Consider the following 27,368-nt stretch of genomic DNA (forward strand, 5'->3'; position numbering starts at 1 on the left):
AATAAAATGAATACAAATTTCCCTTGGACAAACCCAGAGAAAATGATTACTAGCTAGCTTACCTTGCTTTTTCCCATTAACATTTTCTAAAATACCAGAGAGGTGGCTGTCAAAGCCATGTTGAAGGCTACTCCTTTGCTTTTCAAGGTGATGTTCTTCCTCAACAATAGAAGAAAGCACATGTGGTAGCTTCTGGTCATCAAGGGTCTGACTGGGCCACAGGGTCATTATGGAACAGGAATTCTTTACATGTTGGCTAAGTCTGGGGCTTGAACTTTGGCCAGAGTCCTGAAAATCACTATTACAATCGGAGAAATGATCCACTTCAAGAAACAAGGAATCAGTGTTCTCTTGGCGCTGATCAGTGCCTTGTTCTTCATCTTCAAAGCCAGTTTCTGGAATCTGAATATCATTTAAGTCCTGGTCTAGCGTATCACTCAATTTAGAGTCTTGTTTGCTGAAGTTAGCCAGCGAAGCAGATAACGTATCTCCTGCTTGCTGGAGAGCTTCATAAACCCTAGATATCCAGGAAGAGAGAGGCTGGAAGAAGTTCTGAGCATCCTGAGATGCCATGGCCAACAGCATGGCCAGCTATCTGAAGTCTACAAGTCCACTTGCTTCATTCCTTCAATACTTTGGACTTAATGTGAACTATAGAACATGCATGATGAGAAATTAAACTGGACGTCTCTTAATGGCTGTGAATATTTCTCTCCCAAAACTTCTCAGCTGAAACAAAGGAAAGAAATACTTACACCTGTTAAAGTTATAACCTCAGGCCACCACCAGATTCCTACAGTCTATGTCAAACAGCATTTGGGGACTAAAAGGGGTCATCATTGGAATCCTTAAGGCAGCTAAATAAAACTGACTGTGAAAGTCTGAATGTAGATTATTTCAATGCCTGTTCACCTCTGCAAACATGTGCAAAACTTCCATTAGCAGTAATGGGCTCTATTCATGTGGACTGAAAGAAGTCTGTCCTCATAGGCCATGTTTAACAGCGTGAAAAGGATAAATGAATCTTCATTAAGAGGCAGTTGAATGTGACATCTCAAAATAGAAGAAAGGCTGGATGCTTCATCTGCAGATCCCAAAGAGCAGGCTAATAAGCATCTCTGCCTTGTGATACAAAGAGTTATCCTTTCAAAGGAAAAGTGTACCTAGAATTAAAAAGCTTTTAACAAATCTTAGATCAGGGTTATATATTTTTATGCAATTTTCAAAAATTACACATATTTTTGGGGAACAACCAACCTCTGAAAGATTGAGGGTGGCAAGTGGATTACGCAGCTTACTGGAAACAGGCCCTTAGCATTCTGTTACCCTTGTCTGTGTTCCAAATGCCCAAAGATAGCCCTCCACAACCTGTGAGATTCCTGGGAGATACTTCTTCCCACAAGATTCACAGCCTGAAGTAGGCAGCTACAGGACATCGACAGAGTAACAAGGTACAATGAAGATTCTAGGGCTAAATAGCTATACTTTCACAGATATACATGCATACAAACAGGCACATATATACCTGTGACACATAATCATATGGATGTGCGTTATGCATGTACACACTTATTGCCTTCTCACGGCTCATCAGTATCTCACGATGAAAGTTATAAATGACAGCAGAGCATTCAGTGCTTGTACTTAATCACCCCATCTCTTTTATAGTAATAGCTTCTTTCTGACCAAATCTATCAACCATCCTTTCAATTTCAGCCCTCTTGACCTCAGGCTACTACACGTGACATGACTGCCTACCTAAGAATTTCTCTTTAGACTTTATGATAGCCATACATTGATTCTTTCAATAAACAAATATTGATTAAGTGACTATGAAGGGCTGGGCACAATGCCAGGTATAAGGTATCTGTCCCTGTGGAGCCCACCTTCCAGTTAAAGGGAAACGGAGCTCTCTGCACTTTCTTGAGGCTGAATAATTCATGTGCCTATCTTTCAGGCTCTTCCTTGTCTGCCCACCAACTACATATATGCAATCACTCATTATCCTCCAGTTTCTCCCCTCCTCCACTTTATACTCATCAGCCGGGAGAGTTGACCTATCCAGAAGTCTCAATTAACACTCTTTTGTAAAACTCCAAAATATACATCTCCAGGCCTAGCTAAATCCCTTTTACCAGACTTGCACATCTGGTTATCTAAGCCAGTGGTTCTCAAACTCTGCTGTGTGAGCTAATAAAGAAAACAGAGGCCAGGCTAATCGAAGGCCCTGGACCTCTGCATTTTTGTCAGGCGCTTCAGGTGATTCTGACACCCACCTCTCAACGTGTGACAAATGCTATTCTAAGGAAAGAGCTACACTTGGACACCTCACCCAAATCTCAGCTTCAGCTCATCAAAACACAGCACACCACTCTTGCTACAAGCGTCTAACTCTCTAGACTTACATTTAGAAGTGAAGTGTTCATCACTCAGTGATGTCTGACTCTGCAACCCCATGGACTGTAGCCTGACAGGCTCCTCTGTCCATAGCATTCCCCAGGCAAGAATACTGGAGTGGGTAGCCATTCCCTTCTCCAGGGGATCTTTGGTTGTGAATTTCTCTTCAAATCTCCCCCTTTCCATTCCTTCCATCCCAAGTTCTGCTAATTTGGGGTCTATAAAGACTCACTTCCATTATATAGTTATCACCTTTCCCCACACTCTAATATCCTCAGATATTACATACCCACTCGCATTCAGTTTCTAGTCTTCCCCAGCTTCAATCTATCCTCTAGGTTTGCTCACCATACTTGACCTTGCATCGGGTGTATGAAGACCTTGCATCTTCTCCCTTAGAATGGAAATTCCATGGAAGGCAGGGACTGTCCATTTTGTTCTCTGGTTTATCCCATTGCCTTCAAGTATGCTGAGCACATAATAAATCCTCAATAAATGAATTAACAAATCCTATTTAAAATTGTGCAAAGAACAGTGTCTAGCATATAGCGTGTACTCAAATGTGTTAAACTAATTAATAAAGCTTTCTCAGAACTGTTGAAAACATCTTAATATTCCCATACAATCCCCTGCTTGCAACACTGATGAGTTCTTCCAGTATTTGTTCCACCCCATTTCACCATCCACAATTTTGGGTTTTGTTTGGTTTTTTTTTGGTATGTTTGTTTGCTTTTCCTCTATAAATATTTTGCTTAATTTAATATGCTTTGGGGCATGACAAGCCTTGAAAGTTTCCTAAAAAAGCACTAGGCTTAGCTTCTACCACTGTGCCTTACATGAAACTTTTTAAGATAGAAATGGCATATCTTCCTTAGTAATCCAATAATCTTTTTATTTTTCTGTTATACAGAGAAAACTTTATTTTCCTATACAACCCAAAATCTTTGAATTTATACCAGAATTTTCTTATCCAACCTTGGATCTAGTAACAGCCTATGCTTTTGGTCTCATGTCTTCATGTCTCCTGAAATCTCGGTCCATCAAACCCTCACGGCAACATTTTTAAAAACAAATCTTGCATCATTCTCCTAGTTTAAAAACAAACAAACCACAAAAAAATAAATAACAGTATAGCTCCCTATTTCTTCTTCTTCAAAATTGGAGCAATGGCAAAGGTTAATTCATGTTTGTTAACACAGAATTTTTTAAAAATTAATTTGAATGCCTCCAGCTCACTGAAGTCGTCACCTCTCTCTGTTTATACCCACTGGCTTCACTCCTTTCTGTGTAGTCTGTCTGACTCCTGGAGGCATGTGGTTTTCAAGTTCTACCCTGTAGGATAAAGTTTACATTCTTTACCATGGCAACCAAGAGGAGAGAAGCTCAAAAAATTGATACCAGCACTGCCTTACTGCCCTTAAGGCCAGAGGGGGTTCCCTAAGGGCCTCCTGCTGGGTGTCGACTCTTCAACTGCTGAATCACTAGATCTGAGGAGGTCTAGGGGTGAAACAGGACAGTTGCAGGGGCCTCAGATCAATGGCTCTTATTCAACCAACTTGGAACCATTTCAATACCCTACCTTTTGCCCTAACTGAAGGTCCAGCTGAGTGTGAGCATTCCCACTGACACTACCCACAGTGGGAACTCAGCCAGTCCTCACCACTCCTCATTCTGACGTCCTACTGACTCATCACACTAACACACTGAGCGTTTTCCAAAGTGACTGTGCTCCTTCCTGAGTTCTGTTTGCTCTGCCCAGGATGCCCTCTCTTCCTACCCTGCCTGGCAAATACATATCTTCTAGAATGAGTCAACTCTTCATCTACAAAGGTGTGGCCTCAGAGTGCTTTGAGTGTGCCATTATGATAGAAGGTTTTACTTGTTGTGGTAATTATTGGCCAGGCTTCCTCTTCCAATGGACTGTGAGACCTTCAGTGCTGGGACTGTGTTCATACTTTCTAGTTCCAGGACACACACATGGTACAGACACTATCAAAGTTTGTTGAATGAGTGAAGGAAAAGTACTAGTGAAAAAATGTAAAGCTAAGTAGCCCTAATTCCTTCATTTTTCTTCAGCAGTAAAGTAGGTGACCTCTAACAGTGCCCTTTCACTTTAACACCCAAGGATTTATCAGGGTGGGGCAAAAAGCATTTTAACACTGAGGCTGGATGTGTTCTACAGTAAGTCACCTTTTCAGGGATTTGTTCTTTACTTTTCTCAATAACTATCATTAGATGATCTCAAAGTGATTGAAAAGAGAACAAGTCTCAGTCTATATGTGAAAGGATGTTCAGTTGTTATATACCAAAATAGTTCAAGGAAAAGACATCTAGAACCAGAATCTGAAAACTTACCAAGTTAGCAACACTGGAGAGCTTTCATTGTATATTAAAGCAGTCTGAAGCCAAAGGGTTATGAACTGGCAGAGTAATCATGGAGATATCTTAACTGCTTAGGTAAATTTCAACTTAATTGGTGAAGCATGTCAAGGGTAATACCAGTTATATACCTGGTATACTAGCTGGGGCGAGAGGAGGTGGCTTTTTTACTGCTTAGAAGACAAAGTTGATTCTGGTGCTCTATTAAAATTTTTTAATAAAATAAAAAATGAAACTACGTGAGAAAAGAAAAGATGGTCCAGGTTCCTAGATAAGAAGGAAAATACAGGTAAAGTCTGTGGTAGTTGAGAGGCTGAGATGGCTCATTTTTTAAATTAAAATAGTTCATGAGCTTCTGTGATTTTAAGTATAATATATACTTAAAGGCCTCTCGAAGTATTCAGAATAAACTAGCAAGCTAATAAAGAAAGAGTAGCAACTGATAAAGATGAAGACTCTTGAGAGTCCCTTGGACAGCAAGGAGATCATACCAGTCAATCCTAAAGGAAATCAGTCCTGAGTATTCATTGGAAGGACTGATGCTGAAGCTGAAGCTCCAATACTTTGGCCACTTGATGCAAAGAACTGACTCATTGGAAAAGACCCTGATGCTGGGAAAGATTGAAGGCAGGAGGAGAAGGAGATGACAGAGAATGAGATGGTTGGATGGCATCACCAATCTGATGGACATCAGTTTGAGCAAGCTCCAGGAATTGGTGATGGACAACGAAGCCTGGCATGCTGCAGTCCATGTGGTTGCAAAAAGTCAGACATGACTGAATGACTGAATTGACTGGCTAACTGATAAAGATGAAAGTAAAACCAATGATGAATTCCTAGTGGCTACATTTCTTTAAATTTTGTTTTAATTAGAATTACACTTTAACTATAAAAGTGTTCAACTAAGGTCATTTAAAACATAAGAAATGACCACACAGTCAACACTAAAGAGTTGTGCTTATGTAGGGAGAAAATGATCAAATTCCTGAGCCATATGCTTTCTCACACATTTTGACCATCCTGTGAAGGGTAATTGTGAACAAGCGTGTGCCATCCCCAGAATAAAAATGCTCAGGGTCTTTTAAAGGCTATTAGGTAAATCTTTCTGACCCCACTTCCTATCTGATGACAGATGGTTGGATGGAAGAGGAGAGTGATGACCTAAGAAGAAAACCAGCTTCTAGGAGCTATGCCTTAAAAAATCCATGTTATTTTGATGAAATCTCAAGTGGAAGCCCATAAGCATGTATGGTTTTTAAAGGATCATCAGCTCCTGGAGAGAGTCAGATACATTCTGAGAGAGAAGAATATGTTTCAAATGATATGGTCCCCAGGAAACCAAACCCCAGATCAAAATCTTATACAAGTTCATCTACTGAAGTGTGTTGATGTTTAACATTTTTTAAAGGAGAAATCACTTTGAAAAATATACTCTTCCTATTCTCTACCAAAATCTGTAGGGCAATCATAAGTAAACATCAAGAATACTGGGTTTATTTAAAGTCCCTTCTGGCAGCCATTAGTTGACTTCCTTGTGTCATCTGTTAAATGTGGGTTATTTATTACTGGTTTCCTGGAGTGGTCATGAGGCTAATTAAGTCTATAATTGTTATGACAATTTTCATACCTTTAGGAGAAAGGCATTTTGCATTACCTAGCATGAACAAGAAGGCTTAGAAAGATGAATAATGCATGAAGTCAAAATAAGAACTATAATATAGGCTGCAAGCCATCTTTAGCATGAGTCCAAAGAGTCTACAGGTGTTTTCTGTTAAGAGCAAATTTGGTATGTGAGTATGAAAATGTGAAATTGAGATGAAATATCTTCTGTAGCATTTGTCCAAAATGTGTTCTAAATGTTGGGTTTTAACAAACATAAAAATTGACTACTGAAGACTCTTGATGTCAACAATATAAATATAATATAGCCATATAGTCATTGCTGAGGAATGGGCAATCCAATAGACCCTTCACTGCTGGGCTTCGGGGGGGGGGGGCAATTAGCATAAAGCAAAACATGAAACTTCATTCTAACCAAAACATACTTTCATCAGTAGACACTGAGAAAAAGTAGCCAGTGTGAAAAGAATTAGCAATGGCTTTGGAATCACACAAAATCAGTGTTGGATCTTCCCTCAATTATGGCAGAGCATGGGGCCAGTCAGGTTACCTGGGTGCACCTACATGTCTTTATCTGTAATGTGGGGAACACTATCCCCTACCCCTTGTCTTGCTATTCACTATGGGAATTGGATTATATAATGTTTTTAAAGCACCTGGAAGAGTCCAGTACATAACAGGCAGAACTCAATATCAGCTTTTCATTACTAAACTAAAATTTTTGACGTTTTAAAAGGTAAAAATACATTAGCCTTACATATACAATGGATAAACAACAAGATTTTACTGTATAGCACTGGGAACTATATTCAGTATCCTTTAATAAACCATAATGGAAAATAATATGAAAAAGAATGTGTACATACATATTACTGAATCACTCTGCTATATACCAGACACTAATACAACACTGTAAATCAACTATACTTCAATAAAATGATTTTTTTTAATTGTAAGGTTTTTTCCTAATAAGTAGTTGAAGTGGGATTCAAATCCAGGTTTAAGAATTCCATGGTCTATTTTCATACCGTTTCCATCCCACCTTGGTTGCCTATTTTACTAATGAAACCCTTCTAAAAATAAAAAATGTTGCAATTTTCCAATATAAGTTTGATAAAGCTTAAAAAAACTACCCTTTTCCAAAGTAAGTGTAATAAAGTAAAAAAAATTCTAAACTATGACCTAAGTCAAGGCAGACTTATTTTAAAATCTATTATCAGACTCTATGCAACAGAAAGCTTTGTACATGAGCATAATAATCTCAAAAATACTTGGGTTGATGCAACAAGAATTTTTAATTGCTCAAGGTTTCTACCACTGTAACAACATCTTTTAAATATTCTCCAAATTTCATAAGCCCATTGGGTATTTTGAAGCACCCATTATCTCCAAGGCAGAGATGTAAATACGCTTCACAAATATTCAGTGGTTACATAAACACATAAGGTCTTCAGCATTTCCAGAGGGACTATTTAACGTGACTTTAACAATACAATTTTACTAATACAATTAATAATACAATTTACTAATACAATTAATAATAATGACTTTAATAATACAATTTTAATAATACAATTTTCCTAAGACTTGTCACGGCTTTTGCATAGAAATACATTTTCAGACACATATTTTCATTGAGAATTTAGAATGAATTATATTTGATTAATATTTACCTTTTTAGGGACCCAACCAAAATGAGGAAGAATCGCACTTTGCATCACACTAGCTACAGTGATCACAGTCGACTTCCCACAAGAGTGCACCTGTGTTCCAAGGCCACTGGCATATATCGGGGCTTCCCTGGTGGCTCAAATGGTAAAGAATCTGCTTGCAATGCAGGAGACCCAGGTTCAATCCCGGGGTCAGGAAGATCCCCTGGTGAAGGAAATGGCAACCCACTCCAGTATTCTTGTCTGGGAAATCCCATGGACAGAGGAGCCTGATGGGCCACAGTCCATGGGGTTGTAAAGAGTCAGGCATAACTGAGTGAGTGGCACATATTCAGATCAGATCAGATCAGTCGCTCAGTCGTGTCCGACTCTTTGCGACCCCATGAATCGCAGCACGCCAGGCCTCCCTGTCCATCACCAACTCCCGGACTTCACTCAGACTCACGTCCATCGAGTCCGTGATGCCATCCAGCCATCTCATCCTCTGTCGTCCCCTTCTCCTCTTGCCCCCAATCCCTCCCAGCATCAGAGTCTTTTCCAGTGAGTCAACTCTTCGCATCAGGTGGCCAAAGTACTGGAGTTTCAGCTTTAGCATCATTCCTTCCAGAGAAATCCCAGGGCTGATCTCCTTCAGAACGGACTGGTTGGATCTCCTTGCAGTCCAAGGGACTCTCAGGAGTCTTCTCCAACACCACAGTTCAAAAGCATCAATTCTTCGGCGCTCAGCCTTCTTCACAGTCCAACTCTCACATCCATACATGACCACAGGAAAAACCATAGCCTTGACTAGACGGACCTTTGCTGGCAAAGTAACGTCTCTGCTTTTGAATATGCTATCTAGGTTGGTCATAACTTTCCTTCCAAGGAGTAAGCGTCTTTTAATTTCATGGCTGCAGTCACCATCTGCAGTGATTTTGGAGCCCAGAAAAGTAAAGTCTGACACTGTTTCCACTGTTTCCCCAACTATTTCCCCTGAAGTGATGGGACTGGATGCCATGATCTTCGTTTTCTGAATGTTGAGCTTTAAGCCAACTTTTTCACTCTCCACTTTCAGTTTTATCAAGAGGCTTTTGAGTTCCTCTTCACTTTCTGCCATAAAGGTGGTGTCATCTACATATCTGAGGTTATTGATATTTCTTCCGGCAATCTTGACTCCAGCTTGTGTTTCTTCCAGTCCAGCGTTTCTCATGATGTACTCTGCATATAAGTTAAATAAACAGGGTGACAATATACAGCCTTGACGAACTCCTTTTCCTATTTGGAACCAGTCTGTTGTTCCATGTCCAGAACCCCATGAACAGTATGAAAAGGCAAAATGATAGGATACTGAAAGAGAAACTCCCCAGGTCAGTAGGTGCCCAATATGCTACTGGAGATCAGTGGAGAAATAACTCCAGAAAGAATGAAGGGATGGAGCCAAAGCAAAAAGAATACCCAGCTGTGGATGTGACTGGTGATAAATGCAAGGTCCGATGCTGTAAAGAGCAATATTGCATAGGAACCTGGAATGTCAGGTCCATGAATCAAGGCAAATTGGAAGTGGTCAAACAAGAGATGGCAAAAGTGAATGTCGACATTCTAGGGATCAGCGAACTGAAATGGACTGGAATGGGTGAATTTAACTCAGATGACCATTATATCTACTACTGCAGGCAGGAATCCCTCAGAAGAAATGCAGTGGCCATCATGGTCAACAAAAGAGTCCGAAATGCAGTACTTGGATGCAATCTCAAAAACGACAGAATGATCTCTGTTCGTTTCCAAGGCAAACCATTCAATATCACAGTAATCCAAGGCTATGCCCCAACCAGTAACACTGAAGAAGCTGAAGTTGAACGGTTCTATGAAGACCTACAAGACCTTTTAGAACTAACACCCAAAAAAGATGTCCTTTTCATTATAGGGGACTGGAATGCAAAAGTAGGAAGTCAAGAAACACCTGGAGTAACAGGCAAATCTGGCCTTGGAATATGGAATGAAGCAGGGCAAAGACTAATAGAGTTCTGCCAAGAACATGCACTGGTCATAGCAAACACCCTCTTCCAACAACACAAGAGAAGATTCTACACGTGGACATCACCAGATGGTCAACAACCGAAATCAGATTGATTATATTCTTTGCAGCCAAAGATGGAGAAGCTCTATACAGTCAGCAAAAACAAGACCAGGAGCTGACTGTGGCTCAGACCATAAACTCCTTATTGTCAAATTCAGACTTAAATTGAAGAAAGTAGGGAAAACCACTAGACCATTCAGGTATGACCTAAATCAAATCCCTTATGATTATACAGTGGAAGTGAGAAATAGATTTAAGGGCCTAGATCTGATAGAGTGCCTGATGAACTATGGAATGAGGTTCATGACATGGTACAGGAGACAGGGATCAAGACCATTCCCATGGAAAAGAAATGCAAAAAAGCAAAATGGCTGTCTGGGGCGGCCTTACAAATAGCTGTGAAAAGAAGAGAAGCGAAAAGCAAAGGAGAAAAGGAAAGATATAAACATCTGAATGCAGAGTGGCACATATTAACTGGCCCCAAATAAAGGAGATTCTAAAATCTCAATTAACATCCATAGCACAAAAGAATGTAATTAGAACGTAATGTAATGAAATTGAGGAAAGCAAAATGCAGGCACAATTAACAGGAATTACTCTCAGACCACTCAGGTAAATCTCAGGAGATTTACCAGGTTGTTGATTTTTGTTCCAGTAGAGGAGATAGAAATATCATTCATATCACTTGAAAATGCACTAGGCTCGAAGATAGGAAAAAACTATGGAACTAAGATAATTGCAGCCCTCTAGAGGTAAATTAAGCAGTACTGTAATTATCAGCAATCATTTAGTGTTTGTTAAATTTTTTTCATTAATTATAGAAATAAATCAGCTTGATGAAAATTTGTTTTAAATAAGAGGGAAATAATGTATAAGTCCCCCACCTAAACCCACCTCTTGTTATTTTTGTGTATTTCTTCTATAATTTTTCTTTGCAATTTGCATAGAATGGTAATCACAATACCTAGAAACCTAATAGTTCACTTATCTCCTTATCTTTTATCTAGACTTCACCAACAAGGCCTACTCATTCTTTCATCTCTTGAATCTATCTACCTGCCTTCACCCCCCTGCACAAGTAATACCCAAATCCAAGTCACCATTATTTCCCACCTAAACCACTTCAACAGCCTCTGAAATGAATCTCTACATTCTCTCCTACCGACCCCTCAAAAAAATATCCTCCTCAAGATTTAGAAGGCTATGGATGGTTTGACTTCTTTTCTTTAATCACTCTCTATTTGCTCTCTATGTTTTAGCATCTCACCACCTCCTTTCAGCATCTTACTTCACCAGGCTCTTCCCCACTGGCTGAGAAAGCTCTCTTCTCTCTAGGTCTCTCCTGTCCCCCAAAACCCATTCATCTCCTTTCAGGACTTAACTTATACTTTGCTCTTCAGAATGCTTTGCTTGACAACCAAACCTCATAATCCAGACCCAAATGTGTCCCCCCGAAATACTCTCTTCTAGTATCTCTTTCTTCTTCTTCTTAACACATTGTAATTGTAGCTTATTGATGACTTATGTAATTATTTCTTTTAACAGTGTCTTCCTCACTAAACTAGAAGCTCCATGAAATCAGGTACTGTTAATTTTTCTTTGCCCTTTTGTCAGCATCCAGTTGAGTCACTACCATAGAATAGGCGATCTATAGTTTTGGATATCTGAATACACACACAGACAGTATTATATCATATTTCATTCATTTAAGATTTTAAGGCCTTCTGTATATTTTCATAGTGTTTTGTGGTTACCATTTTTAATGATTTAACATTTAAAAATTAAATTTTCCATTAAAACCTGAATAACTTTTCCCAAATTCGAATCTATGAAAACACTTATTTTAAAAACAATATGCAATCCTTTACATCTCATAAAAAATATATCCAGTATAGTCCATCAGAATATAGTTAAATTATATTAATCCAGACATCATAAATTTTACATTTATAAAAACTTTGACCAAAGTGAAGGTAAAGCTTACTTCTGCATTTTCTATTGAAGTAAAATTGAAAACAAAACTAGCTAAATAAGATTATCATCATCAGCACCCTCATCATCAAAATATTTCAGGGGACTATTTACCTTACAGTTCTTTTTTTTTTCATTAAGAGGTTAGGAGAAGGGTCTAAAAGGTTTTCTTTTCCAATCAGGTCCCAGTAATGCTCATGCTGCTGGTCTTTTACACCTCAAACAGCAAAGTTTTACTGAGGGATGACTTACACGTCATAAAATTCACCTTTATAAACACACCCATTCTAATTATAAACAGATCAATTCTTTTTAGTAAATTTATTGAATTGTGCAACCATCATAACCCAATGCTAGAATGTCTTCATTACCCCAGTAAGATTTCTAATGACCGTTTTCAGTTACTCCCCATTCCCACTTCCAGTCCCAGGCAACGACAAATCCACTTTCCATCTTTATAATTTGCCTTTCCTGGGCATTCCATATAAATGGAATCACACAATAAAGAAAAAGATTATGAGAGACAATTGAAATAACACTAAAATAGATATGTGGCACCATCAGCCAGTTCCACTTCTACAACTACTTACGATCTTGGGAAAGATGTTTAATTCCCTAGACACCCATTTCCTTATCTGCAAAATGATAGAGTTGCACTTGGAAAGTTGTCACTATTCCTTGCAGAGAATATTCTAAATCAGGAGTTTGGGGAGCTCTCCTTAGCCACCCTCTGTTGGACTTTGTACTCCAACACACATGAAATTCATTTTGCTTCAAACATAGCTATGATACAGACATCACAGATTCAAGAATTTAGCAACCATATCAAGCATATAGAAGGCATTCATTTTCTGAATTAAACTGAACTGAATTTGTTTGCCTCCACAAGCTAGGTTTCCTTAATCCTGTAAGATCTGGGAATTTTTTTTTTATAAACTCTAATCTATTTGTAAAATATTGAATAAATAAACTTTTTCCTAAAGATTATTTTCTCATTTTTTCAGAATCTCAAAAGGACTCTTTTTAATTTTAATTTTTTTAATTGAAGGATAATTTCTTTACAGAATTGTGTTGGTTTCTGCCAAACATCAACATGAATTAGCCACAGGTATACATATGTCCCCTCTCTCTTGAACCTCTCTCCCACCTTCCTCCCCATCCCGCCCCTCTAGGTTATTACAGAGCCCCAGTTTGAGTTCTCAAATGGGCTCTTTTACCCACTGTCATTTCTATAAATAGTACAGGCTTGTGAGGTTAGTCTGTCTCTGAAAGATACTCAGCAATCAAAATTACACAAGTTTTAATCTGGTTCACACAATGTTTGTGAGGAGGGAAATAGGAATCTTTCATCTAATGAGATTTTCATGTATAGCCAGAAAACCATTCCAACACAAATTATTAATCCATTGCACATGTTCCTGCTAGGTCCTGGAACACGGCCTCACATTCTTGTTTATACTTGCCCCCTTCTGTCTATGAATGAACACAGCAATACTCTTAGGTTGGAACTCTCAACCTACATCAATGCTAACAAATGTTCAATATTTTCCTTATGTTTCCCTTTCCTTTGTTTACAAAAGCTACAAACTAAACAGGTAGTAAAATTGCTTATTTTAAAATGATGATTGCTACACATTTTATCTCCTTCATTAGTGGTTACCAAAACAAGGTCTCCAGGGGTCCTTGATGACTTGGCTCTTAGAATAGTAATGCTAATAACACGACAATGTCAATACTTCTGTGTCTGGCAAACATTAATAATCAGATCCCCCTGGGATCCCATCAAAAGCAGCAGCCTTAATGGGATCTTTGTGGCTTCAAACATAAGTAGGTTGGGTGGGTGGTACATGATGTCTCTCAGGTCTGCCCAGCCACAGTGGCCCCAATCAAAGAAAATTTGAAAACATCCTTTTTACATTTCCCGTTGCACTGGCAGGGAATTTCACATAAGAAATGGGAGCATATTTTCCAAGCATGATAGTGAATTCAAACATTCTTAACTAATTATACATACAAATGTGACCTATTTTATAACATTATATATAGCTATACAAATACAAATTGTATCTATTCAGTTAGACCTAAATAATAGTTATTTTTCTAATTTAAGCCAACAATGCCTGTATTTTACTTTTTACTTCTCTTTCTTGTTTAATACTTCCAATTTCTCACTAAAAGATGTGAAAGTTTACTTACTGAAAAATAACAAATACCCCTTCAGACTTCTGTTAACACAGCTCAGTTCAACTAGCATTTACTACCATAATGAATGGGATCCTACTTTCTAGTAGTAAAATACTACCTTTTATTCCAAAAATCATCCTAGTATGAGTCCTTCAATAGAGCAGTTAATGGAAAGGAAAATCCTCCAACTGATACGGAAAATGACATTTCACACTGGTGTCCCATTTCTAAACAGAGTCCCACATAAAATACACATTTGGGGTTAGTTTCAGATTTGGTTGGGAGGATGGGAATTCAAAATGGAACTCACGCTAAAATGTTCTTAAAATTAATACCTGTTGGGTCTTTGACTATAAAGCCTACACGTGGGTAAAACAAACATTTAAAAGGACTCTGACATCCTTCCAACACAGAATAGTGAGCTACAAAGTACATCTTTAATAAGCATTACTTGTTTAGGGGCAGAAGAGTGATGGAAAGATTTGGGAAGATCAAAGACCAACTTAAAAAACAACAAAAAAAGGTTTTCTGCTCAAGAGTCCCAGTAAGACACAGAGCTTCATCATACTTTCCATAATGTGCCTTATAATGCATGATTTGTATTTTGCTTCAAGATAATTTTAAAAAAAACATTGAAAGAGTTAATGCCCTAATGGTAAGGTTTTCTCCATCACCCTCTTTCTCATCAAGTGGCCCACACTATTGTGGAATGACAATTATAAATTACCATTCTGTGGTTAATATTCACTAGGGGAAATACAAGAGAAAATCAGTTTTTAAGCAGATAGCAGTTTCATTCTATAAAACTGACATTAATTGTTCCTAAATAATAAGAACTGCTCTGAGGATCCAAAGAATAGAAAGTAAGACAATAAGATTCAAAATGTTTTTTGGAATCCCTAAATTCATACATTTCAAATAGTACCCATCAACTTGTCATTAAACCTCAACATTAAGGCCTGAATAATATAAGCTCGTAATTATGTGAGATTTTGTGAATAAGGCATTTGCTCCTGTAAGTGGGTTTTAGAGGAATGTGGATATTTTGATGGAACTGTATAACCATAGACATGCCCTTCCTTTTACCTTAATCTGTCAGACTGAGAAAAATCATGAGATTTTTAAAGCTGGTACTCCAATAACTAGTTTAGAACTGACAACTCAAGCAGCTAGCTAAACATATGCTCATAGACACCCACTTCAATGCAGAAACAGTGACCTGTGCTACTGACTATTCTACACAAATAATCATCCTTTTTCTTGCCGCCTACTCATCAACTGATTTTTTTTAAGGCATGTGTCTCTTTAAAGTATAATGACCCTTGCTGACAAGAGAAGCATACAACCCAGAATCCTCTGATAAATCTAACTCATAGCATGATGGACCTCTAAAGGATATCACAGTGAAATCATTTGTTGGTGATGATAACATTCTTTAGCACATGCAGACCAACATACGAGTGTTAAACTTACAGGTAATTTCCTCATCTATAAGTGAAAATGACATGTGCATCTTCAATACATCAAAACCCCTCAAAACTACCCACAAAGTTGGTGAGATAGTTTCACTAGCTCCAGCAAAAGATGTGTGTTTAAGGCCTTCTCAGATTATCCAGGGAGCCCATGCTGGAGGAGTAAAGAAAGACTTTCAACTCACCAAACAATCAGCAACTGCTTCTATCTAAACTATCAAGGTTCAGTGAGGTCTACCCAGAAGTCAGTCATAAGATCTCATAGTATGGCTATTCCAAATACAAAAAGGCTCAGAGTTTCTGCCAAAAATTGATTCGGGACTGTATACAGTATAGACACACACACACACACACACACACACACACACACCACACACACACACACACACACTATAGTCATTGGGAAGGTGAAAAATCATGAAGCGAATTATCTTCAGCTTTTGAAATAGTGATGTGTGTTTTGGGAGTTCTCAAACTTAGGTGTTAAACATTTCCACAGCAGCTTGTACCTACAGAGAGCTTCAGATTTATTTTTATTAATATCCGAGCATCACAGAAGCAGCCCAAATGCCACAAGAAGAATCTGTTTCTAAGGTAACTCACTAGGCACCCTCACATAAATAGCTTGGAAAATAGAGCTGCTCATTCTCCGACTGTAAAGTGCCCAGATCTGTTGAAGGACTTTTAGTATCTTCCCAACCTTCAACCTAATGTCTCCCATCACCAGCAATCAGCTAGCTGTGTAACATGGTCATTTGCTGGGTTAAATTCTTGAGCAAGGGACAATAACCCATCATCTAAATTGCAAGAAAATAAACAGCAAAGGATGGAAAATTTAAAGAAACAGATATATTCCCTCTTGGGCAAGGAAAACAAGGAAATGGAGACAATAGGGTGTAATTTAGAAACCAAATGTCTTTGTTAATAAATGTTGAAACTGGGTGATGGCTACCTGGGCTTCATTATACAATTCTCTATTTTCCTATAAGTTAGAAAGTTTCCATAACAAAAAGATATTTTTTAAATGAATATCTCTTCCCAGCCTCCCTACCATAATACACTGAAAGAAACAGGGATTCAAAGATATTAAGTAAGCTCCTCTGATGGTTAATTTTATATGCCAACTTGGCTGGGCCACAGCGCCCAGATCTTTGATCAAATATTACTCTGGATATTTCTGTGAGGGTGTTTTTTGTGGATGAGATTAACAATTAAAATGGTGAACTTGTGTAAAGCAGATTTCCTTTCATAAAATGCATGGGCCAGACCTGATCAGCTGAAGACCTTAACAGAGAGTGACCTCCCCTGAGCAAGAAGGAAAGTTGCTGGTAGATGACCTTCAGACATCAATTCCAACATTTGCTTTTTCCTGGGTCTCTAGCGTATCAACCTGCCCTGCAGATTTGGACATGCCAGCCTCTGTAAGATAATAAGCTAATTCCTAAAAAACATAAAAGAAAAACAAAAACAGAACCAATATAATGTATTTGTGTGTTTATCTCTCTCCACCCAACAATGAGCAAGATGTGTTCTACCACATCTAAGGTCAATCTCTCCATCCTGTCAATTAGTCTTTATTTTAGGCCCTTATAGCATTTATAATAATCTATAATTATTTTATTTGCTTCTTCACTTTCAGTTTTGTCTTTCTGTCATTATCCAAAAATGGAATTTCCAAGAGTGGGGACTATATCTCTTTTTATCATTTTTTTTCCAGGATTTAGAAACTGAGTAACATAACATTGATTCTTAATAAATAATGAGTGAATAGATGAATGAATATTCTCAAACCAGTAACTTTTCAACTGCATTCTTCAGAATTTTAACCCATCAAACAAGGTTCAATCAGTCCTACTTTGATGGGTTTGTTAACAACATTCTCACTCATTTGTGTCTTAAGTCACCAGAACAAGTAACTAGACACCACAATGAATATTAACAAGGCTTATTCTGGTGTTTAAACTCTTAAGCTCCTTACAGCTTTTCATCTCAGGTATAAGTTGAAACATATGAAACTTCCAACCTACAAAAACAGTCATTTCAAAAGGTTCAACCTAATACAACACATACTTAGAAAAATATGAAATAGCATAGCACAAATGAAAGCATTAAAATAGGAAGAAAAGATACTTTTCAATTTAGACTGTTAACAAGTGGACTTCCCCCTCTAGGCATTATTCTCCAGGTTGGGTCTTTTTTTGCATAAGCCTCACTGGGGAACGGTGACAAGAAGAAAAGAGGGGCTATTCCATTTATTCCACTATTTAAGGACAAAAAAGTACAATGAGGGGAGATGGTGGGAGGGGTTGAAGATTTCAACTTAAAAATAGCTAATTCATAATTTTAAAACAAACTGTTGTACAATCCAAAAGTTTATAAATTGTATCAAAAGCATTTCAGTAGTATTGACAGGTTTTAATCATCCTATTGGAAAAAGGAGGGAGGGGCATATTTAGCCTTTTCTTGATGCCAACAAAGGTCCATCTAGTCAAGGCTATGGTTTTTCCAGTGGTCATATATGGATGTGAGAGTTGGACTATAAAGAAAGCTGAGCACCAATGAATTGATGCTTTTGAACTGTGGTGTTAGAGAAGACTCTTGAGAGTCCCTTGGACTACAAGGGGATCCAACAAATCCATCCTAAAGGAGATCAGTCCTGGGTGTTCATTGGAAGGACTGATGTTGAAGCTGAAACTCCAATACTTTGTCCACCTGATGTGAAGAGCTGACTCATTTGAAAAGACACTGATGCTGGGAAAGATTGAGGGCAGGAGGCGAAAGGGACGATAGAGGATGAGATGGTTGGATGACATCATTGACTCAATGGACATGGGTTTGGGTGGACTCTGGGTATTGGTGATGGACAGGGAGGTCTGGCATACTGCGGCTCATGGCGTCACAAAGAGTTGGACACAACTGAGCCACTGAACTGACTGACTTATTCTAAAATACTTGATTCATTTAAAATTCATCTGATCAGTCCAAACCCAAAACCACCCCCACAGACCTGCAGGCAAAGAAAATACAACTTTAAAGACAGCAAACAAAACCTCCCAGAAAAGAGAATGAATTGTATTGCTTTTATATTATCCTTTAAGACACCTTTTTCAATGTATACTTTATTCATCAATCATACTAAACATGAAGTACAAAGAAACCAACACTGTTTATTTACAACTGCAGGATGGGTACTTGGGTAAATGTCCTTCTCTATCTTAAGAAGCTAATAATGATAATGATGATGATGATGAAACTATCCATATCCAATATCAATACCCTTTATATATATATATTTACATCTGTTTCAGATCCTGATTCATACCATCTGTGAAAATTGTCATTGCTCTTTCTTATTTGGGCATAAAAGGAAAATGGAATATAGGCACAATCATTCAGAAAACAATGGGAAGTTACAAAGATGGACAGCCAAATTCTTCTGTTTGGGTCCAATTTACTAAAATTTTGTAAACTCAGAATCTTGAGTATAAATTACAGACGGCTATAATTTGACAACTTTGAATAATCTTATAGACACTTTTTCTAAACACTTTTTCCTTTTTTAAAATCCCTGTGCAGAAGTCGTCTGCTAAGAGTGCCATGGTATACATGGGGTGATAGAGAGGGGAAGCATCGTAAAGGAAAAGCTTGCCTGCTGACCAAGGTAGAACTGAAATAAACCACTCAGGGAGAGAAATAGGTGGGGAACCACCAGATGGATACTTTGTGGGCAGAAGTACATGTGAATTGGGCCAGCATTAACATTGCTCAAACTCTATCCTTTCCAACTTGAAAGGGGATGTTAGCAATGAACACACCTCTTCCATCCATGGCACTCCGCTGCAGCCACACCTTTAAATTACCTGGTATTCTTTTTAAACCTGTAAAGTTTGCCTCATCACTGTCACTCCCTATTCTAATATAACTAGTTTTCAGTGGGATTTGATCACTGGTTGTTTTTAAAAGCCTCCCAGGATTGAGACTCAGTGTAGTTCAACTGGGCTCACAGCTGGGAAGCACTCTGTCTGCTGATTATAGTCTATACCAAAAATATCTGACCAGCTTTTGTTATCTCTCTTTGTAAGAATCATTTTAACCCAGATGTAGAATGTGAAATACCACTGTTCAAGGAAAATGGAGAAAGAAAAAATTTCTATTCAATTCTTCATCAACTCTCCTAATGCTAAATGGTGGTCCCTAAAAAGATATGTCCATGTTCTAGTCCCTGAAACCTTGAATGGTGGAAGGATATTTGCAGGTGTGACTATGTTAAGGATCTTTAGATCTTCCTAGATTATCAGGGTGAGACCTAAATCCAGTGACAAGTGGCAGAGAGAAGACACACTTGGAGGAGGTAATGTGAAGATGGAAGCAGAGACGAGCATGATGCAGGCACAAGCCCAAGAATGCCAAGGACGATTGGCAGCCACTTGAAGCTGGGAGACAGTGTGGACACCTTGATTTCAAACCTCTGGTCCCCAGAACTGTGTGGAAAATCAATTTATGTCCTTTTAAGACACCAAGTTTGTGATAATTTGTGTGGCAGCCACAGGAAACCAAACCATCCTCCAAATCCTCCCTTTCCCCTACTTTCTCCCATCCCAGAAGTTCAAAAGCATGAAAGAGTGGCTCGCATTGAGAACAGGTGGGCAAAAGAGCAGTTCAATTAAGACCTTAGCCTCTGACATTAGTCAGTTTTTGGATATGAGTCTCCACTTTGCCACTTAATACCTGGAAAACAATTCATCTCTCAAAGCCTCTGTTGCCTCATCTATAACATGGAGATTTTAATAGTATCTACTTACTGAATTATGCTGTAGGAAGATTGTACATGAACATACTCTGACTTAAATGCAGAACTGAAACCAAAAGTATCTGACAACCACAGCCATCATGACCCAAGCAGAAAAAGGTGGGGCTGATCGGAGCTCCTGCTAGACCAGAAGTTCATCATCCCATTGCAGTTGAAAGGATGGGAGTAGTCTTGAGGAGGAACTGGCCAGTTGGGCTTTCCAACCAACTGATAGGTAGGGAGACACTGTCACATGTGAACCACCTCACTCCCGAGCTCCAGCTGGCACAGCTGACTGCTGAGCCCTGGTTGAGCACCAGCTTTGCTTAAATGTACAAAAGCTGTCAACACCCTGTCTGGGTTTCCCAGGTGGCACTAGTGGAAAAAAAAAAAAAACCATCTGCCAGTGCAGGAGACATAAGAGGTGCAGGTTCGACCCCTGGGTCAGGAAGATCCCCTGGAGGAGGTCATAGCAACCCACTCCAGTATTCTTGCCTGGAAAATCCCATGGACAGAGGAGCCTAGTGGGCTACAGTCCATAGTGTCATAAAGAGTTGGACCCAGCTGAAGCAACTGAGCATGCAGATACATGCTGTCTCATGGGGCTCTTATCTCTGTCACGCCCACGCCTTCCCATGCTCCGTGGTGAGACACTAAACTTCAACTTGCTTCCTCAAAGTCAGTCAGTCAGTTTCATTTGGGATCAATACTCAGTTTGGGGGATTTGCACTCCCACTCCATGCTCTTGTTCATCAGAGAGCAATGGGCAATGTGTGCTCATTTACTATGATGTGCTATTCTTCCCTGCTGGCTCCCCTGACCTGCAGAGGAGTGTCAGCCTCTGCCTCTACAGCCTTCCCAGGGAAAGCTGTGTACCTGCAGTACCTCCTAGGATCCTTCCAGGCAAGACAGGTACATAATTTGAAGACCCAGTGCAAAAATGGAAGGACCTTTGGTTCAAAAACCATTAAGAATTTCAAGAGGGCAACAGCAGAGCACTAACCCAAGAGAAGCGTCCCTTTCCGGCATGGGGCCCTGTGCAACTGCACGGTTTATGTGCCCTTGAATCCAGTCCTGGCTCCAGGAGGCCTCAGGTGCTGTGCTCCCCAGCCTCTGATACAGGCCACCCCACCACAAGGTGCAATTACTCCCTAGCAGGAAGACAGTGACTCTTAGACCTCTACTGTCTTCTCCCCAGAGGGTCATGCAGAAACTCCTAAACTCTATGTGACATGAGCTACTCAGTGAGGAACTGTGCTAGAAATCTTCTCCAGGTCTCTTTCCTCGCATCCCCACCAGTGTGTTCCACCTCTGCAGCAGCCATGCTGGGCCCACGCGGGACCCGTGTGAGGCAGTCTCCAGCCACCCTCCACAAGGGGATGCACATGGCACTCTGCTTTTTGTCGCTTTCTTGGACCATGTTGGACTCCGATCTCACTACGACCATGGCAGGTGGCCCCACACCCGCCACCCTTTTCAGGATCCAGGCAACTTTCAAGCCCTCCAAATCTCTTTTCCTGTATCCCTCCAAGCCATGGGCAGCCCTTCCCAGTGATGGAAAGCCTTTCTTCTCCTCCCTGCCTGGGAGGAACCACCCTCCTATACATCCTCCATCCTTTTTTATACTGTGCTTCTGGAAATTAAGCTCTCTGCTCCAACTTCTAAATGTTGCCTTTGATACATAAAGAAAGCTTCTGAGGGGAAAAACAAACAAAACAAAATCTTATCTCTCTTTCAAAGCTAAGATTCTTTAAAAACTATTATTTCACCATGGGATTTTTATTTTTAAGCAACTTTTATCTCAACACTGAACATTTCCACCAATTAAAAATGAATAAAATTTTTAAAAAACACTGAACAATGGCTTCTTTGTGACAACCCATATCTACCCCTCCCCCAAAGCAATCACTACCAATAAATAACACAAGTACTTTGCATTAAGAAGTCAAATAATCCATGTAACAGACTTAGCAAGTGTATGAATAGTAAATGCTAAATAAATGATAGCCATCAATTATCATTATCTAATTATTATTATTACTTATGTTATTAGGAAGAAACTGTTTCAGTTCTTTATCCCTTACCTATATTTAAGATAAATGATATGCGAAAATCCATTGAATTTTGAAAAAAATATATAGTCTAAAAGGCATTTTTGTGGAGTAAATTATTTTGTACAATGGGTTCAGAAAATAAACTGTCATGTCTGCTTCTCTAATATCACAGAAACAAAAAAAAATTATTTTATCACAGAAACAAAAAAAATTATTTTATTCTTCAGAACCTCACACATATCAGATTATAATGATTAGGTTGCTAATATCCAGCCCTTTTTTGATCTATAAAAATGGAAATTTCATATGGTTCAACCTCAAAGTAAGATGGTCTTGTTGGTTTTTAATCATTTTCATTAGGTCTCCTCCATTCATAGACTGAGACCTAGAGAAGAAATTGCTATGGTAACCCCAAGGATCAAATAGGACTGCATTGTAGCGATGGGAAGAAACCTAGCCCAGACTCATAAATTTGCAAGTGAGGACTTAAGCCCCAGAGAAGTGAAGTGAACCTCCCAAAATACCACAGCCAATTAGTGGCAAAACTAAGCTCTGGCTGTCTTCACTGTGTTCCTTTCTACCATACCAGGCTGCCTTCCTCCCTTCCTAACATTTGTCAAAATATGTTAAGAACATCCCCTCTTCACTGAGAAGTCAGGGCTCTGCGGATGATAATTAAGGCAGACATCAAAAGTTAGATAAAATCTGGGCTAGAGGCACATTTTTCAAAGACTCCTGATCAATAATAATTAAACTTTCAAAGGAGAAATGTCAAAATGAAGGTGTTTGTTTCTTCGTTGTAATTTGTAGATTCTCCTGATTAAACTATTTTTAAAGCTCCCTTCAGTTGATCCCACTCTCAGTGTTGCTTGAGCTCTAACAGCTTCTGGTTCATGCTTTATTGTTATTGTTTCTATATTATCTTTGACTTATTTGCAAGTATAATTCATAATTGTCTCTAAATTACTCAGATAACATGTCAAACAAGACAAAAAGAAAATAATCTTAAATAGCTCTAACCTTAGTTCTTTGTACTAATTAAAGTCTGAAAAGGAGAAAACATCACCAACTTTAATCTCCCAATTTAAGTAATGAATACAATGTGTTCATGTGTGATGTCACTCCTAGAAGCCACTACTGGGACTGGAATTGTGTTACTACTACACAACTATGGTTAAACTTCTATTAGGTCTTTACCATAGGCATCATGCTGGTATCTTTACAAAATTAATTCACATAATCAAGACCAACCCTGTAAGGGGTGTGTTGATGACCCCGATATACAGATAAGGAAAACATTTAGAATGGTTCCATAATTTGCCTCGGTCATACAACTAGTGAGAGTGAGTTGCTGAAAGAGGAAAGAATCACTATGAACCGTAACTCCATATCACCTCATGACCAAGCAGAAGTCTCACCTATGTCCCAGCTGAGACAATAGTGCTAAAGCATTTGTAAGTCCCAGATTTCACATGAAAAATTTTATTTTAAATATTCCACTCTATTTTCAGAAGACAAGCCAGATGTCCCAAGTGGAGTTCAAAAACTAAGGCTACTGAAACAGGAGGAATGCCAAATCAACTGTCAGAACTACACTTTACACCCCTTCCATTATTCTCCCCTTTGGTAATTTTAAGAGACATCGCACACTCTTTGATACTGTTTCCTTAAAAAGTGGAACTTAATCCCCCTTCCCCTGAAGATAGACTATACTTAGTAAACAACCAGAATGTGGTGAAGGAGATATTGAAAGACCTTCCTAGACTAGGTCATTAAAAAACTGACTTCCTCTTGCTCTCCTTTCTTGGATCATTCACTCTGGGGGAAGCCAGCTGCCATGTGAAAAATACATTCAAGCAGCTCTGCGGAGGGTTCACATAGCAACTAAAGCCTTCTGCCTGGAAGTGAGGTCATCAGCCCCAATCAAGCCTTTAGATGACTGCAGCTGACATTCTAATTGCAGCATCATGAAAAACCCTGATCTGTAATAACCACTCAACTAAGCTAACCCCATATTCATCAACTTTGAAAACTGTGAGATAATAAATATTTGTTGTGGGGTAAAGACTCTGATGCTGGGAGGGATTGGGGGCAGGAGGAAAAGGGGACGACAGAGGATGAGATGGCTGGATGGCATCATGGACTCGATGGACGAGTTTGAATGAACTCCGGGAGTTGGTGATGGACAGGGAGGCCTGGCGTGCTGCGGTTCATGGGGTCGCAAAGAGTCGGACACGACTGAGCAACTGAACTGAACTGAACTGAATTTGTTAAAGCAATAAGTAATTAATACATGACAGCGAAGTGAAAGTGTTAGCTGTTCAGTCATGTCCAACTCTTTGCGACTCCAGGGACTGTATCCCACCAGGATCCTCTGTCTATGAAATTCTCTAGGCAAGAAAACCACAGTGGGCTGCCATTTCCTCCTCCAGAGGATCTTCCTGATCCAGGGATCAAACCCAGTCTCTCACATTGCAGGTGTATTCTTTACCATCTGAGACACCAGGAAAGCCCCATATTCATCAATTTGAAAACTGTGAGATAATATTTTTGTGGGGGGTAATTTGTTAAAGTAATAGATAATTAATACATATTTATTCCTAAATTATGCCTTTTATTATAGCAAAGTGAACAAGTTAAACCATATCTACATAAGGTACCATATCAATAAATCAAATATTGTCCAGGCTGTGGGATAGCTAAGGGGTGTTTTCCTCAAGGCCTTGCCCCAGCTCAAAAACATAATGTAAGACTGTCCCTCCACCAGTTCTGTCATGCCCCACCCGCGGGCCATGGAGGGCAACAGTGAGAATCAGACTAACAATTTTTTTTTTTAAAGTCAAGTGGTTACCTATAAAATAAGAGCACTGTCTTTAAACGTCCAGCTTTTGTGTGATTATAATCACTTTGTGATAACATCCTGTATCACAAAGTTCTATCCTTCAGTAATTGAAAATAGAATATGTTCTTTAAGAGCCGGAAGCCAATTATTTCTTTTAGTGTGTTATTTTCCCCGTTAAATTGAAGGAAGGAAGTTAGTAAATGGTGTAGTAGATTCAATGAACTTAAAACCTCCCTTTAGAAAAATGACTGTTGCCATACGGTGGGGAATGGCCCTAAGCACTGAAAATCTCAGAAACATCAAACCAAAGTGAAGTGTCAATATCATTCCAAAATAATGAAACCAAAACACATCAAGGCTCTTGTCAATCAAAATCCTTTTTTTTTTTTTTTCCTTTTCCTTCAAGCATTAATCAGAGGGAAACTCAACACAGACATCTAAAAAGCTAAGAAGACGGGAAGCGGTGGTCAGCCTTTTCCCATCTGCTCTTTGGACCCTAAAGAGAGCATTACTTTCCTAAAGCTGATGTATTCTTTGGTAATGTCCATTCATCATGCCACCACAGCAGCTGCTAAACTGCTCATGTGTGATTTCTTAATGGGGTCCATCCAGGAACAGTGACATTCCTTCCCTGACCAAAACCACAGCCAATGCCAACCAAGCTCAGGAGACTGTGAAGCATAATGCTTACCTGGCCCTTCGCAGATTCCAGTCTTGTCTTTAGAGTGCTTTCTCTTCCCGCGTTGCTCCAGGCATGGAAGACCTCCTGTGGTCTCGAAACTCAGCTTCTTGTTGATGAAGAGGAAGAGGACAACCAGAAGAACAAGAAAGACCCCAGCTGCAGACAAGAAGCCGATGGCCTCGGGAGGGACTAGCAAGAGAACACAAAGGGAAAAATATCATCAAGTGAACCGCCTTTTAGTTCTAACAACTGATCAAAGTTATCTGGAATCTTCACAATTATTAGAATGCCAGATACTCTGCAAGTCCTGACCTGCTGGCATCCCAGAACTGTGTACAGGGGAAAGGAAAAGGACTATTGCCAGGTACATCAAGCTAGGCTGGTTCCTAGATGACAGACCTCCATTCCTTTACACATGTGGCTTCTTCTGCCTATAATATAACTCCTCTGGCCCCTATCCTTCGCTTAATATTCACATCAAGCATGCAAGCTATTAGATATCAGTCAAATGGGTTGAGCTTGAAATGGCTGACCAGTGTTATAAAAGCAAGTCTTTTAAAAATACAACTGCCTAAAACTTAGAAAAACTAATTACACAAGACAAAGTTGCAGACATACATCTGTCAAATTGGCAATTGCAGGAAAGTCATTTCCTGGATATGGTTTTTTTAATTCAACTAAGCAACACATGATGGTGATGATTACCAACGGTGACAAGAAAATTCCTAATCTGTGCATCCATATTATAAATTAGAATTATATTTTGAAAGCTAATATTTTAGAATATTGGAAGATGAATTTCCATCTTCCCCTGCCCCTTCCTCATCAAAAAATTCCTGAGCTTTAAATGACTCTGTGCTGCCCAGGTCCATAGTCCCAGCTATTGGGTTCAGCTGTGAGGTACATAGACCAGAAAGGTCAGAGCTAGTTCCAGGTTGAGAAAAGAGTCCTTCAAAGAAATGTCATTTGAGTAAAGACAACATTTCATAAAGAAATCCAAAAATCAAGTTGTATAAAGGAATCAATCACAAAGCAGGTGTCAGGAAGAGTTATTCAAGGCAGTTGGGTATATGTGAAAGCTTATGAAAATGACTCTCCTGAGAGTAGTTTTAATCCTTGAGCAGGTTTAATATGTGGATTAATAATATGAAGAGATAATATCCAGCTCATGCTACCTTCCAGATAGAGAGACAGGATGAATCAAACCAGTCCCAACCCCTATGAAAAGAAAATAAATGGCACTGCCTCACTA

The 27,368-nt window shown here is 39.1% G+C and overlaps 1 protein-coding gene across 3 annotated transcripts in view; it reads right to left on the minus strand.

The window, feature by feature from the left end:
• SYT16 (synaptotagmin 16) overlaps nucleotides 1–27,368 on the minus strand; it is a 296,976-nt gene that overhangs the window by 124,339 nt on the left and 145,269 nt on the right. The window contains exons 1-3 of one of the 3 annotated variants that reach the window (XM_044924889.2): nucleotides 26,429–26,926; nucleotides 26,126–26,305; nucleotides 63–729 (exon numbers count right to left, since the gene is read on the minus strand). In XM_044924889.2, the coding sequence (XP_044780824.2) occupies nucleotides 63–585 (523 nt within the window). In that variant the 5' untranslated portion in view covers nucleotides 586–729; nucleotides 26,126–26,305; nucleotides 26,429–26,926. Of the gene's footprint in view, nucleotides 1–62; nucleotides 730–26,125; nucleotides 26,306–26,428; nucleotides 26,927–27,368 lie in introns of those variants that run through there. The other 2 variants (XM_044924890.2, XM_025296465.3) reach the window with 2 other exon arrangements.

Source organism: Bubalus bubalis, chromosome 11 (genome assembly GCF_019923935.1).
Source record: "Bubalus bubalis isolate 160015118507 breed Murrah chromosome 11, NDDB_SH_1, whole genome shotgun sequence".
Taxonomy (NCBI): Eukaryota; Metazoa; Chordata; class Mammalia; order Artiodactyla; family Bovidae; genus Bubalus; species Bubalus bubalis.